Genomic DNA, 14,964 nt, shown 5'->3' on the forward strand with positions numbered 1-14,964 from the left:
CTGACTTCGCCAGTTCAATCCACATCTTCTTGGACATGCAGGCACTCGGGGCAGTAGGCAGCCAGCACATACATGAGTCCAGAGCGCAGCACAGAGCACCCATCCCCCATCTCTGCTCCTTTCCTTCTTTGTTTGAAGCCATGTGCACAGAAACCATTTTGTAATCAAGAACTCATGAATTTATGAGTGCCTATCAGCTCTGAGCGATGAGGACCTTAGGGGATATCTGCATGACGGATGAATGGACGGATGGATGGATGGATAGATGGATGGGTGGACGGATAGGCATGCACTTAGATGGACAGATGGACGGATGGGATGATATTTGCATGATCCATGTATAATGGATGGACGTGTGGTTGGATGGTTGAATGGATGGATGGAATAATTGAGGTTGTATGGTTAGTGGCTAGATAGATGGCTGGGTGGAGAAACAAGCATTTGTGCTCATAAACTATGTTTTCTAAACTAGTTTAATGATATCTGAGGACAATATTAAGGTATATAAAAGGTTTTTAACTTAAAAACAAAAAGTAAACAGGGCCAGGAGTGTGGTTTAGTAGTAGAGGGCTTGCCTGGCATGAATGAAACCCTGAGTTCCATTCCTCGGTACCACACACACGGGAAAAGCTGGAAGTGGTGCCGTGGCTCAAGTGGTAAGTGCCAGCCTTAGCAAAAGCAGCTCAGGGACAGTGATCCAGGACAAGCTCAAGCCCCAGGACGGGGTTGGGGGGAGGAGCGGATTTCTTTAAGTGGGTCCTGACCGTCCCAGAGCTGCGGGTATGTGTAAGGTCTTTGGAGATCACGGCAGACCCATGCACCATTGTCATCCTTTTTGTTTTTTTGTCCAGGGCTGGGACTTGAACTCAGTAATCGATGCTTGCTTTTGCTCACTGGCTGGTGCTCTACCCCATGAGCCCCACCTCCAATCCACTCAGCCTGTGGGCCCCGCTGCCGCCCTGAATCCAGATCCTGCGTCCAACAGTCCTTTCTATGCTGACCGTAGGACTTTGTCCATTGAAAACGTAATCCACAGACAGGAATCTGCGTACACAGATGGCAAGAGCAGGGTTTGTCCTGGGTTCTCTCAGCTTTGCCCACCCACCAAGCAACCCTGATTGCTCCTCTACCAGAGAACGGGCAAGTGTGCACATGGGGTCCGGCTCCCCTCTGCAGCCCTGGTGCTCCCTGCACTCTGGGCATGGTGGAGACTTTCTCTCCAGCTTCTTACTTGGGCCTTCTTGCCACGTCCACATTCACTGGTGAACAGTGTGGAGGGCTGTGTGGGGCCTGAGCAGCCACGTGGGCCTGGGGCGAGGGGAGGGAACCCCTTCCCAAACCGGGGACACTGGGCGGAGAGAAAGTTCAGACTGATCACCTGAACCTGTACGCCTGCTTCTGGATTTTGATCAGCAGAGGTGTCTGGTTTTGGATAAACCAGGGCTCTCCATCCTCAACGAAGGGAGGCATTTCCCGAAGGAAGACCTGGGCGTCCAGCTCTTTGCGGAAGGAGGCTGTCATGGGCAGGTGCTGGTTGTCCGTCGAGTAGATGTGCATTTCTGGAGGCAGTGTGAGGTCATCATTCAGAAGAAACCGCTTATACTCATAGAAGAAGGGGTCCTGCTCCCCGAGGGGGCCCCACTTCATTTTCTCCTCTTCGGAGAGGCTAATCTTCTCCCGTGACTGCGTGCGGAAGGCTGAGAACTCTGGGTAGCTGAGCAGGGAGAAGCTGCTGGGCACGTCCACGCACAGCTTGATGAGGTGCTCTCGGAACCACAGGCCGACATCCTGGCAGCCGTCGGGGTAGGTCTCAAAGCCAGGCCCGAACCTTTCGTCAGCTTTGTACAGGCCCTGCAAGAAGAATGCACAGGGCTAAAATCAGTCAAAGAAAATATATTCCTAAGAAATGTACTCATTTGGGCCGGGAGTTTGGTCTAGTGATAGAGTGCTTGCCTAGCATGCATTGAACCTGGGTTCAATTCCTTGGTACCACCTATATAGAAAAAGCCGTACATGGTGCTGTGGCTCAAGTGGTACACTCTAGCCTTGAGAAAGCCCAAGGACAGTGTTCAGGCCCTGAGCTCAAGCCCCTGGACTGGCAAAAAAAAAAAAAAAGAGAAATATACTCATTCATTCAACAGTTACCAAAATGTATGATACACAAGGCACTGTGCCAAGACTGGCAGCAATCACCCATGGGAGAGGGCAAGGTGGAAGGGGAGGGTACCGCTCGAGGGGGGATCTAGGGCCTCTCTCAAAGGACAAGGACATGGCCAAGACCTCCAGGGTGAAGGCAGGACAGAGACACATGGAGGAACCTTCCTTCCTACAGTCTGAATGGCTAGTTTCCATGTTGGCACTCTAGGGTTAAGTGCTGTTGTCCTGGAAATTTGCTTTTGTTGTTTGCTTACTTGTGGCACTCCAAAGAAACTCAGTACCAACTAGCCAATCACTCAGTCTCCAGACTCGTTCTTTATTGAAGGTCTCCTATGAACTTTGTTCCTGAAAGACCAGTGAAACTAAGTGTGGGTGCCGCACACATGTCATCCTAACTACTCGGGAGCTGAGAGCTGATCATCCTGGTTTGAAGCCAGCCCAGGCAGCAAAATCCATGGGAGGCATGCCTCCAGCCGTGGATGGAAATGGCCAAGTGAGAGGGACGCACGGAGGCCCCGCCCTGCTCCCTGGCGGACTCGGTCCCTCACCTGGAAGAGCCGCGTCTTCATGTACATGGTGCCGTAGCCTTCTCGTTGGCTGAGGTAAAACGTGCCGGTGAAACTGGAGCCATCAGGCCACATGTAAGTGCCCACGCCATGACAGTGGTCTCGGTAAAACTGCCCTCGGTAAGTCTGGAGGAGATCAGCAGACCTGGTGTCTGGGTGAAAGCCGCTGCCCTCGAGCACCCCAGGACCTGGCAGCCACCTGGCTGGCAGTGAAGGGGCTCTCAGGGCTGCCAGGCCTCACGGCCAGTGGGTGGCTAAGGAGAGTGGGCTGGAGGCTCCTGGCAAGCAGAACCCTCCTGTCCTCCACCCTGTCCAGGAGTACCAGCAACACCCGGTCCCCGAGCTAGGTTTGGACAGAACCCAGGCCCATATGGCAGGTTTCAAAAGTTTGACTGGGTGGGGTGGCTGCCCGGAGGGGGACCTGGGGCTGGTTGGGAACTCCTCCGCAAGCCCCGCAAACATTCAGACAAGGGTCAGAGTTGCCCTCTCCTGAGGCCATAGGGGAAAAGGAGCCTCTCACCCCTTTAACTGGCCAAGAACTGACTATGACTCCCCCCTTTCAAGAGAAGTCAAGCCAGCACCCTCACTGGACCAGAGCTCGTGGCACATTTCCTCTCCTCTGCAGGGATGGCCTCTGGTCCCCAGGCCCTGCGAGAGGGAGCTGAGAGAGCTTCTACCCAGCTCCAGCCTGCATTTGAGCGTAGTCACATCACCCATGCCTCAGCCACAGCTGCCCTCTATGGGGATTGTCTGTCTTCCGGGTGTGTGCAGGCACCGACCACTGACTAGTAGAGGTCAGTCTGGGCCTTGGGGGTTTGGGGGTGGCGGCCGGGTCACTAGCAGCTCTGGAGCAAGTCCAGACTTTCAGTCCCAGGACTGAAGCCTCGGAGCCCATGGCCCACCCCTGTAACCACATACGTCAGGACCAGGGCCAGCCTAGGGGTGAACGTTTTAGACTCTCATGATCTCATCTCAATGGAAAAGCCGGGCCTGTGACACACCTGTCACCCAGCAGGAGGTGTAAATGGGAGGCAAACAGTGAGACCCCATTTCAAAAATAAGCTGACAGAAAGGACTGCGTGATAGCTTTAGGTTATGTTGGTGACAGTTTAGCCTGTGTGAGGTCATTTGGCCTGTGGGGAGGTGACCAGGATAGGCTTGTCCTTCTGCCACCGTTTCTCGGACATTTCCATACTCGTCAGAGGCTGCTGAGACACAAGAGACTCCTATCCGTAGGATATCCTATGTCGCAGTCCCTCACAGTACTGCATCTTCTCTCCATCCCTCACCCCAACACGTGATCCTCACCCTCACCTAACCCCTAGGTTGGGGCCTCTCGTGCTCCTGGTTCAAGGACTGATGTGGCTGCTTTCTGTGTCTCAGGGCTATGACTGATGAGGGCTGGATCTCAGCCTCTGGCCTGCTTTGGCTCTTGGGCACAGCTGTACAAGGATCCGTCTGAAGATCCCAGCAGTCCCTCCCCAGTGCCTGCCCTGGAGAGGCCTAGAGTCAGGAGGGCTTCGAACCATGAACAAGACGGGCCAGCCTAGGATTCAGATAGATGCCAAATGAAGGAATGAGCACAGTTGGTGCTGCCTCAGTGGCAAGCACTGACCAGGGTCCTGGCCAGGGGTCTCCCTGGGCTCAAGCCCCATTCAGGTACACACAGGCACTGGGCTGTGGCATTCTGCCCACAGCCAAGCCTTTCCATGGTCTTGGAGGAGTCCTGTCCCTTCTTCTGTGCCGGCATTTTGCCAGCCCCAGGCTCTGCCCTAAGACACCTACTCTTTTCCCCACGAGCACCCCTCCCCTCCTCTGGGCAAAGGCTCTTTTCTCTGTCTTCTCTGGATGTGGGCACCTCTCCCATGCACGGCCCTCCATCCAACACCTTTGTTCTGAAATGCCTCTTCTGGTCAGAGAGCCCACCACAGACCCCCAGGCCACAGTGCCTGGCTGAGCATGGCCACCTACCTGGAGCTAGGCTGACTCACAATTCCATGGGACCTTTTTGTGGGGCTTGGATTCTGGGCCTGGACGCCGTCCCTGAGCTCTTCAGCTCAAGACTACCGCCCTACCCCTTGAACCACAGCACCATTTCTGGTTTTCTAGTGGTTAATTGGAGATAAGAATCTCAGGGTCTTTAATGCTGGGGCTAACTTTGAACCTTGATCCTCAGACCTCAGCCTCCTGAGTAGCTGGGATGACAGGCTGAGCTACTGGGCCCCGCTCCCTAGGATTTTGGTTCCATCGAATGTTCTTGAATTGGGAAAACAGCACAGGGCAGACTGGCCAGGAACCCCCAGCCTTATGCAACCAAGTCAGAGAAAGCACATTTCCAGAGTCAGAATCACACATGAAATGGAGGGAGAGAGTCCCCAAGGTCATACACAACCAGTGTTTGCCTGAACAAGCTCCAAGCTGTGAATCCTGGGATTGTCTCCCAAAGAAGGCTACACCAAGGGCTGGGAGCGTGGCTTAGTGGTGGAGTGCTTGCCTAGCATACATGAAGCCATCAGTTCCACATACACAGAAAAAGCTGGAGCTGGTCCTATAGCTCAAGAGGTAGAATGCTAGCTTTGAGCAAAAGAAGCTCAGGGACAGTGTCAGGCCCTAAGTTCAATCCCCAGGACAGCACAAGAGAGGAGGAGGCGGAGAGAGGGCAGGCGGGCAAGCAGGCTGCACTGAAATACTTAAAAGTTTATGCAGCCTGGCACCAGTGGGTCACACCTGTAATCCTTCCTACTCAGGAAGCTGAGATCTGAGGATTACAGTTCAAAGCCAGCCTAGGCAGGAAAGCCTGTGAGATTCCTATCTCCTATTAATCACAGAAAACGCTAGAAGTAGAGTGCTAGCCTTGAGCACTCTTGAGGAGTTCAGAGACAGCACAGGCCCAGAACAACAATAACAACGACAACAACAAAAGCCCAAGTAATGCCAGGGCAGAGCCATTCACCCAGGCAGAGGATGCACATGACGGGGGGCCCATACCAGGCACCCACAATTGATGGCCCTGGACACAACATAGGTCCAGCTTTACTATGCACTTAGCTACTATGCATAGCCAAGGTCACAGGAGACACAGAGAGCTTGGCTGTGGGATCCAGACGTAGGCCCCGCCTGCAGTAAATCTCCACTGAGGGGCTGGGCATGGTCTGGTGGGATCTAGGATGCATCTTATTTCTTCTTTGTCGTTTGGCTGATTCACCAGCAATGTACAGGTTGCTGTTGTAATTTGCTATTTTTTTTGCCAGTCCTGGGGCTTGAACTCAGGGTGTGAGCATGTCCTTGAGCTTTCTCAAGGCTAGCGCTCTACCATAGCACCACTTCCAAATTTTTCTGTGCATATGGTACCAAGGAACTGAGCTCAGGGCTTGGTGCATGCTAGGCAAGCCCTCTACCACTAGGCCACACTCTTAGTCCTTGTAATACGCTGTTTTTTAAATACATGCCCAGAATAAAACCCATCTTCTTGAGTCCCAGCGTCCTACACTTCACCCCTCCCTCTGTGGATCCTTGGGTAACCAGGTTAGACTGCAGGGACTCCATTCTGGCACTGGCAAATAGAAAAGGCAGGCGGCCCAGCAGCCTGTGGTGATGTGAAGGTTTGCATCTTGCGGCTGTTAGGAGCGGGCTGGTCCCCAGCTCTGGGGAGGATGCAGGGCAATAGCAGAAGTTGCCTACCTCGCCTGTGGGCCAAGAGAACTCTCCATATCCAAGCTTCATGTCGAGCCCAAACTCCCCTCGGTAGACACAGCCGTCTTGCCACTGCTGCATGCCTTGGATGAGCTCAATATAGCTCCTCTTCAGGTCCCCATGCTGCACGGAGCCCTCAGACTCTTCCTCTTCCTCCCCTGGGGCCACTGGCCTATCCCGAAGAAGACTGAAAATGGAGGAAAAGTCATCAATGAAGGCCGAAATGTCTTACTACTGACTGCAGGCCGAGCCCAGGGGCTCATGGCTACGATGCTACTGCTCCAGAGCTGAGATCGAAACATAGACATACAGATTGCTGTTCAGTGTCAGCCTGGGCAGGAACGTCCATGAGACTCTTATCGCCACTTCACCACGAGAAATCTGCCAATGAAGCTGGGGCTCAAGTGGTAAAGCACTGGCCTTGAGAAAAAAATTCAGGGATAGTACTCAGGCCCCAAGTTCAACCCCGAGACCAATACACACAAAAGCGACTGTACCATTTCAGTCCACCCTCACAACTCTGACGCATGTGTACAGAGAGGGGAACTGAGGCACAAAGGATGCAGTAATTTCCCAGGGATACCTATGTAAAAAAGTGCAGGTAAGGAGCAGATGGCTCCAAGGGCGGATGTGCTGGTTTCTAAAGAAATACCAGTCAGCTCCTCCAGCTGGTATGGCTCTAGCTGCTGGCGCCTCCAGCTGTTGGCTCCACCACCTGGGACTTGGTGGCCCACAACCACAGTCCCCTCCAGCTGTTGCTGGGCAGCTTGTCCAAGTCAGCAGCACCAGCAGCAAGCTGGAAGGAAGAGAATACTCAGCACACACGTATGGACGTAGGAAGGAGACGAGAGCATCTAGAGAGATAGCAAGGTGACCGGCAGACATGGGTCTCACAGTGTGCCGCAACAGGAAGAGGTGTGCAGCAGGAGCGCTTGCTTCTGTCCTGCTTGTGGGACCTAAAGATCACACCTACAGTCATACCTCAGACCTGGACCCCGTCGTCCCCACCTCCGAAGCCCTCTCTTCCTCCCATTTAACTCTCTGGGGAACGCTGTGTACTGGCTTCTTTGCTCTAGACACTGCAGGGTCTGGCTGGCAGCAAGGCTTGGGATCTCTGACTCCCGATCACCTCCATCAGCTGGCTCTGGGTGACTGGCCTGGCCACAGAGGCTATGCACAATGAAGGAAGGCTCTGGCTGCTGGGGTACACACTCCATGCTGGGCATACTGTTGTAGGTGTGGAGAATCAGGAGAGCAGACACCCAAATTCAATCATGATAAAGGCTGGGGGCACGGATTGCCTTTGCTTTTTTCCTTCTGCTAAATTGTTTTTGTTAGATTGACTGTCCGAGTCTTGAGCCTCTGAAGCTCAGAATGTGACCCCTGAGAAACAGATTTTACCGCGGTGACCTAGTAAAGTGAGTTCCTTACGCTAGGGCCTATACAACAGGACCAGAACCTTTTCTGCCTCCATTAAAGGGGTAAATGTGGACACAGAGAACAGCATAGACAGATGTGACCTGATAGATGAGGAGAAAGCAGCAGCCTGATTGCTGGCACCTTGACCGTGGACTTTTGGTACCCAGGTCTGAGATAATACGTTTTCTATTTAAGCCTCGCAGCCTGTGGCGATTTGTTATAGCATTTCTAGCTCATTTTTCTACATGGGACAGGTTTTACTTGTGTGATTTTAAAAAAGGGATTAAGAGAAGAAAACCTATACTGTGACCAGAAAAATGTTTGTTTTAAAAATGGAAATAAGGGCCAGGCACGGTGGCTCATGCCTGTCATCCTTGCTACTCAGGAGGCTGAGATTTAAGGAACAAGGTTCAAAGCTAGCCAGGGCACAAAAGGAGCTGAGACTCTTATCTCCAATTAACCTATAGAAAACTGGGAAGTGAGGCTTGGCTCAAGGGTAGGGTGGTAGCCTTGAGCTGAAGAGCTCAGGGACAACACCCAGGCTGAGTTCACAAGCCTCATCACACACACACACACACACACACAAATGGAAATAAGGGGCCAGGAGTTTCATCTAGTGGTAGAGTGCTAGCCTAGCATGCATGAAGACCTGAGTTTGATTCCTCTGTACCACATACATAGAAAAAGCCAGAAGTGGTGCTGTGGCTGGAGTGATAGAGCTCTAGCCTTGAGAAAGCCCAAGGACAGTGCTCAGGCCCTGAGCTCAAGCCAGGACTGGCAAAAAAAAAAAAAAGGAAATAATTCTTAGGTCACTCAAGAATATTACAATAGGGCCGGGAATGTGGCTTAGTGGTAAAGTGTCTACCTAGCATGCATGAAGCCCTAGGTTCAATACCTCAGTACCACATCAACAGAAAAAAAAAACAGAAGTGGTGCTGTGGCTCAAGTGGTAGAGTGCTAGCCTTGAGCAAAAGAAGCTCAGAGACGGCACCCAGGCCCTGATTTCAAGCCCTAGAACTGGCTAAAGATATTACTATACAAGTCAGCTATAAGACCCCACACACACACTGGAAATGGCCAGTTTGCACGGTGGATAAAGCCCAACCAACTGGCTCTGCCCGCTACACGGGCTGTGTCCCCACGGAATATCAGTTTCCGCTGGTGAAGTGGAGACTGTCACAGTCGGCTGGGGCCTTGAGCCACTGGCATTCGTCTCCACCCTCCGGGCGGAGGGAAAGCGCAAACAGTGCGCCGACCCGGCTCCCCTATGACTAACGCCATCGCACCCCGGTCCCCACCTGCCCGAGGCCCCCTTCCAAATGCTGGGACAGTTCGGTCCGTGTTTAAACGGCTTTTTTGGCCTTTCTTGTGGTTCTGGGGCGGAACGCGGGACGCTGCCCTTGCTAGGCAAGCGCTTGTCATCCTGTGTGATCGTGACATGTGTGGACGTCCCGCCCTTAACCGGACTCGGGCTCCGGGCCGGGGGCCCACGGGGCCGCACCTCCGGGTGAAGAGCTCGTGGCCGTCCAGGGCCTGCGGGTCCTCCGCCTCCGCCTCCTCCGCCTCCTCCGCCTCCTCGGCCGCCGCCGCCGCCGCCGCGGGCCGCCCGCCCAGCCCCTCCAGCGCGGGCCCGGGGCTGAAGGCCTCCGGGGCTTCGTGGTCTAGGCTGACGGAGGAAGGACCACCCTCCATGTCTCTCCTCTTCCACCCTGGAGGGAAGCAGAGCGGGGCCCCCGCCCTCCCTCAGGACTGCCCGGGCCTGGACGCCCGCGGCCCGCCCACCGCCCGGGGCCGGGTCCCCTGGCCGGCCCGCCCGCCCCATCGCTCCAGGGAGGAGTGGGAGGGCCCACGGCAGCCCCCGCCGGGCCTGCGGGACCGCGGGGGACGGGGTCCCCACCTCCCCGACTGGGCAGCGCACCCAGACCCACCCCGCCGCCCAGCCGCAGCCTGAGAAGGGCGTCGGTTGCCTGGAGACCGCTAGGTCTCCGCCCCACTGTTAACCTCCACCAATCCCCGCGCTCGCTGCTTCCAGCGCCGCCCCCTCCTTCCGCGCTCGGCCAATCCCCGCGCGTGCTCACGGCGGCCCCGCCCCGCGCGCCCCGCCCCCGTGAGGCCTTCCGCACCGGCCGCCGCGCTCCCCCGCCGCGGAGGAGGGCTCGGGCTGCTGAGGCCGCCAAACCCGGGAGGGGAGGGCCGCGCCCACCGGCCTCGTGGCAGATCCACCGAGACCGGCGAGTCCGAGCCGGGGGGGCGCGCCGGGTGCCCGCCGCGAGGGCCCCCGCCGCGTCGGGCCCAGGGCCCAGCGCCGGCCCCACACCGCTCGGGGACCTGCCGCGCCCGCTCCTGCCTCGGACCCCCGGATCAGACCCGTGACAGCCCTGGTTCTACGCCCCGGCCCCCTCGGGACGCCCAGACGGCAGCACCGCTGGAGGCTGAACAACCCAAACCTGAAAACTGCGTGAGTAAACTGACGCTGGCGGCCGCGTCGGCCGTCCCAGCTACTCAGGAGGCCGAGCTCTGAGGATCTCCACTCTCCCAGGAACCTCGAGGAAATGGGATGTGGACTGTGGCTCACGGGGGGTGGGAGCCTTGGGCTGAGAGCTCGGGGACAGCGCCAGGCCCCTCAAAAGGCAAGAAAACGATCTGGCAAGTCTGACAAGTTGGTCATATGGTGAGATTAGAAAAAAATATTAATGATATGTGTCAGGCCCTATTATTGCTACGAAATTTAGTATTACTGACATGCACAAGGGAAAAAGTGACCTTTCTATTAAAACTTAGCTAAAAGCTTTAGGAAAATCAAAAGTGATTTAGAATTGCAATCAAATTACATGCAAAATATTAGGAAACAATGGTGGGAAAAGTAAAATTCCAAAAGGATTCTTTCTATAAAGTATTTCTTGAGTGATTTTAAGTTGCACAGTAAAAAAAGAGGGGGGGGATGGGAGTTTGCCTAGTGGTAGAGTGCTTGCCTAGCATGCATGAAGACCCAGGTTTGATTCCCCCATACCACATACACAGAAAAGGCTCAAGAGGTAGAGCTCCAGCCTTGAGCAAGCCCAAGGACAGTGCATAGGCCCTGAGTTCAAGGCCCATGACTGGCAAAAGAAAAAAAAAGGACTGGGAATGTGGCTTAGTGGTAGAATGCTGCCTATCTGGGTTCAATTCTTCAGTACCACATACACAGAAAAAGCTGAAGTGGTGCTGTGGCTCAAGTGGTAGAACACTGACTGACCTTGAGCAAAGAGAGGCTCCAAGACAAAGTTCAGACTCTGAGTTCAAGCCCAAGGACGGGCAAAAAAAAAAAAAGAAAGAAAGAAAGACATGTGACATGTGCCATGAGGCCTACCAAATCCAGCAAAAATTGTTCATCAGGGCCAGGAGTTTGGCTTAGTGGTAGAGTGCTTGCCTAGCATGCACAAAGATCCGGGTTCGATTCCTTGGTACCACATAATAGCAAAAAAGACAGAAATGGTGTTGTGGTTCAAGTGGTAGAGCTCTAGCCTTGAGAAAGTCCAAGGACAGTGCTCATGTCCTGAGCTCAAGGCCCAGGACTGGCAAAAAAAAAAAAAATATATTGTCATCAGAGTAAAGTGCATGATTATGCATGATCATTATGTGACATACACTTTCAAAGCCCAATGCTTATGGTGGGTAATTTTTTTAGTTTTCCTGCTATAATATTCCAAATTGGCTAAATGGATGCAGTTTTTGGCACATCTCGAATAATAGGGGCCTTAGTAAAATGCAGATTTCTGGGTATTTCCCCCCCAATACTGGAGATTGAATTCAGGGTCTCTGGTACCCAGCTTGAGCCATGGGATCTAGCTCCTACCTCAGCCTCCTAAGTAACTGGTATTGTGGGAATACACATCCCTTCTTAGCCCAGTTTGGAACTTGCATTCCTAGCTAGTTCTAAGATGATGCCAATGCCACTCAAATGTGGACTGTTCTCACACTGTCTGGTATGCACAGCAGGAGGCCTGGAAGGCCATGCCAGACAGACCTGTGTATTTCCAGGAAAGATGCAGACTGCTCTGAGTCTGTAAGACTCTATGGCCCAGGCTGGCCAGGAACGTGCATTCTGCCTCAACCTTGCTTAGATGAGGCTGGGAGGTGGAGTGTGGGTGATAGAGGATAACATGATAGAAATCAGATGTATTTATTAAGGGTGGAAATTTTAAAAATCTTCAGTATTACAATAAAACCAAACATGCGACTGTCTAGAACTTGACATCAGCTAATCTATCTGAAAAATACTGAACGTTGGAAAACCTGATTCAAGAGGCACAAAATGATTCTAACTGAAGGACTGATCCCCCCTCCTCGTTTTCCCAGGTGCATACAGATACCAGGCAGGCTTTAAGTACAGACTGCCTGACTCCAGCAGGGCAATAATCTAAGTCTGGCTGGAAACATTCTATTGTGGGCCCAACAGAGAAGCGCTCCCCTCCTTAACCTAGTGGCCTTTGCATTAACCCCTGCCTCCTTGCTCAGATCCTGTAAAATCAAGCTGGGGCACACAGTCTCCAAGCCCACAGGGGTCCCTCGCTGCTGGTCCCCCTCATTCAACAGTCCTCGCCTGTGGAAGATGGAGTCTGGCGTGTTTCCTTCCTCCTCCACTTTCCTAACACACAAAGAATTGTCACAGTACTGATCCAAGCAGGCTGTGACACGTGTTTAGGTCAAGGGTAGTTTTATTTCATGAATGGCGGTTTTATTTTTACAATTAGCCTCGAGGGGTCACCCCGCTGCCCAGGCCTCCACCCCGTCCAAGAGTGGACTTGGCCCCGACACAGGGCCGACCCCAGCCAATCCAGAGGCGAGACTCCGGCCCCGCCCACCCCGGCCTCCCTAGGCCCCGCCCACCCACCCGGGCCGTCCTAGGCCCCGCGGCACCCGCCGTGCGTCCGGGCGTCCGCTATGGGCCCGGGGTCGGCGGCCGCGCCCCGCGGGGCCCCAGAGGCGGTCACGCCGCCGCCGCCGCCGTTCGCGCGCGTGGCGCCCGCGCTCTTCCTCGGGAACGCGCGCAGCGCGGCCGCCTCGGCGCTGCTGGCGCGCGCGGGCGTCACGCTGTGCGTCAACGTCTCCCGCCAGCAGCCCGGGCCCAGCGCGCCCGGCGTGGCGGAGCTGCGCGTGCCCGTGCTCGACGACCCGGCCGAGGACCTGCTGACGCACCTGGAGCCCACCTGCGCCGCCATGGAGGCCGCGGTTCGCGCCGGCGGCGCCTGCCTCGTGTACTGCAAGAACGGCCGCAGCCGCTCGGCGGCGCTCTGCACCGCCTACCTCATGCGGGCCCGCGGCCTCAGCCTGGAGCGCGCCTTCCAGGTAGGGGCTTCCGGGGCGGGACTTCCGGGGGCGCGCGCGCGCGCGGCGTCGGGGCGGGACTTCCGGGGCGGCGCCTGGCCGGCCTCCTGAGTCCGGGCCTCGTCCGTGGCCCTCTGGTCTGCAGGTGGTGAAGGACGCCCGGCCGGTGGCCGACCCCAACCCCGGTTTCTGGTCTCAGCTGCAGAAGTACGAGCAGACCCTCCAGGCCCAGGCCCGCCTCCCGGGGCGCCTGGGGGCTCCGGCCCGGGGGACCGCCGACCCTTCTCGGCCGCCGCCGCCTCCCGCGTCCGGCGCTGCGGCCTCGGGGAGCGGCGACCGTCCGCGCTGACGGGTGGGGGCCTCGGCGTCCCTCCCCTGCTGCCCCCCTCTGCCCGGAGTGCTGAACGCTGGGGCCTGCGCGGATCTCCCCCGAGGGCACCGGGATTGCCGGACTGCTGTGTCAGCTTTGCCTGCTAAGCCTCGGCCAGTTGAAACCACCAGAGCCGTCCTGGGCAGACATTCACGCGACAAGATGGAGCGTGGGGCCGGGAGTTGGGCCTGGGGTGCTTGCCTAGCAGGCACGAAGACCCGGGTTCAAGTCCTGTCCCATACACACGGAAAAGGCCGGAAGTGGTGCTGTGGCCCACGTGGTGGAGCTCTAGCCTTGAAAAGGCCCAAGGACAGCGCTCAGCCCCTGAGCTCAAACCCAGGACTGGCAGAAAAAGAAAAAGAAAAAAAAGTGGAGGGTGGGGAGTCACCAGCCCCTGGTGTTAGCTGCTGCTGAGCTGCCTGGGGTTGCAGGCCGCCTACAGCCACCATGGCACCTGCCCCTGCTCAGAACAGCCTGGTATCCTCCATGTTCAGGCTTGCACCTTACTCTACCTGTCTCCTTGTGCTGACTCCTCCCTAGCTCAGCTCACCCTGTGGTCTCCACACCTGGAAAATTAATCACTAAAGACATTCCTCAAATAATGAGGAAAAAGGAAAACAAATGAGTTACATATTATATATCCGCTGGTTAATATATACAAATATGTACAAATCAATAAAATGCCATAGTGTGTGTTCCTTTCTGACTCCTCCCTATCTCAGCTACACTCAGCTACAGCCTGTACACCAGTCCTTCACTTCCTGTGGCCTAGATGAGCAGTCCAGAGCCATAGCATCCTAGAGGCCAAATCCATAACTGCCCAGCAGAGAAGCCCTGATTTGCCTAGGAGTCCAGACGGCTATGGTGTCAGCCTTCAGTCCAGCAGGGCACACTTATGTCCCCAGCTGAAATCTTCCTACCTGGGGAATAAGGCCTCTTACCAACAGAGCCCAAACTTAAAAGGGACATGAAATGAGACACTGGTAGCTCTTTGCACCCTCCCCCCACCCTACCCCTTTGCATTCCTGGACCTAGGTCCTGGCTGTGCTGGAACAACCTGTGCACTGGTCACTGGTTCTGAGTAGCCACCACACGCTGGAGGGAAGCACCACAACCCTGTCAGTGTTATCCCTCCCTGCACCAAAGCCAGGGCCTCAAAACAGGACATTGCCAGTATGACATTGCTGAGTCTACCTCCCCAGAGAGCCACTGTTGTTCTCACTCAGCCATCAAAGCTGCAGTGGCTTACCAAGGAGAAGAGAACTGGGCCCAGATTTTTACTACATGTATGGCTGATTCCTGCTCCCCATGACTTTGATGGGCTTTCCAAATCCCTCTCCTCAAGGAGGGGACAGCTTCTGACTGTTGACCTGTCCCTAGGTAAGAGAACAAGGACCACACGTCTAGGCCAGGTCTGTTAACACATTTACCTCACCAGCTCACACCTGTGGC

The 14,964-nt window shown here is 55.3% G+C and overlaps 2 protein-coding genes across 4 annotated transcripts in view; one reads left to right on the forward strand and one right to left on the reverse strand.

The window, feature by feature from the left end:
- The window catches only part of Ankmy1 (ankyrin repeat and MYND domain containing 1), a 44,142-nt gene extending 34,603 nt beyond the window's left edge, over nucleotides 1-9,539 (reverse strand). For all 3 annotated transcript variants that reach the window (XM_090355171.1, XM_090355172.1, XM_090355173.1), the window contains exons 1-4: nucleotides 9,337-9,539; nucleotides 6,405-6,603; nucleotides 2,706-2,849; nucleotides 1,379-1,851 (exon numbers count right to left, since the gene is read on the reverse strand). In XM_090355171.1, coding sequence (XP_090211297.1) covers nucleotides 1,379-1,851; nucleotides 2,706-2,849; nucleotides 6,405-6,603; nucleotides 9,337-9,527 — 1,007 coding nt within the window. In that variant the 5' untranslated portion in view covers nucleotides 9,528-9,539. The remainder of the gene's footprint in view (nucleotides 1-1,378; nucleotides 1,852-2,705; nucleotides 2,850-6,404; nucleotides 6,604-9,336) is intronic.
- Nucleotides 9,540-12,714: 3,175 nt separating this feature from the next.
- Nucleotides 12,715-14,210, forward strand: Dusp28 (dual specificity phosphatase 28). Its single transcript, XM_090355174.1, has 2 exons — nucleotides 12,715-13,163; nucleotides 13,288-14,210. The coding sequence occupies exons 1-2, from the start codon at nucleotides 12,759-12,761 to the stop codon at nucleotides 13,489-13,491; spliced, it is 609 nt and encodes a 202-aa protein (XP_090211300.1). The 5' UTR covers nucleotides 12,715-12,758; the 3' UTR covers nucleotides 13,492-14,210.
- Nucleotides 14,211-14,964: the final 754 nt, after the last annotated feature.

Source organism: Megascapheus bottae, chromosome 21 (genome assembly GCF_031878675.1).
Source record: "Megascapheus bottae isolate mThoBot1 chromosome 21, mThoBot2.hap1, whole genome shotgun sequence".
In the NCBI taxonomy this organism is placed as follows: domain Eukaryota; kingdom Metazoa; phylum Chordata; class Mammalia; order Rodentia; family Geomyidae; genus Megascapheus; species Megascapheus bottae.

Coding starts and splice junctions, on each gene's coding strand:
- Dusp28 (XM_090355174.1), top strand. CDS start 12,759: ATGGGCCCGGGGTCGGCGGCCGCGCCCCGCGGGGCCCCAGAGGCGGTC. Junction 13,164..13,287: donor GCCTGGAGCGCGCCTTCCAG/GTAGGGGCTTCC, acceptor TCTGGTCTGCAG/GTGGTGAAGGACGCCCGGCC.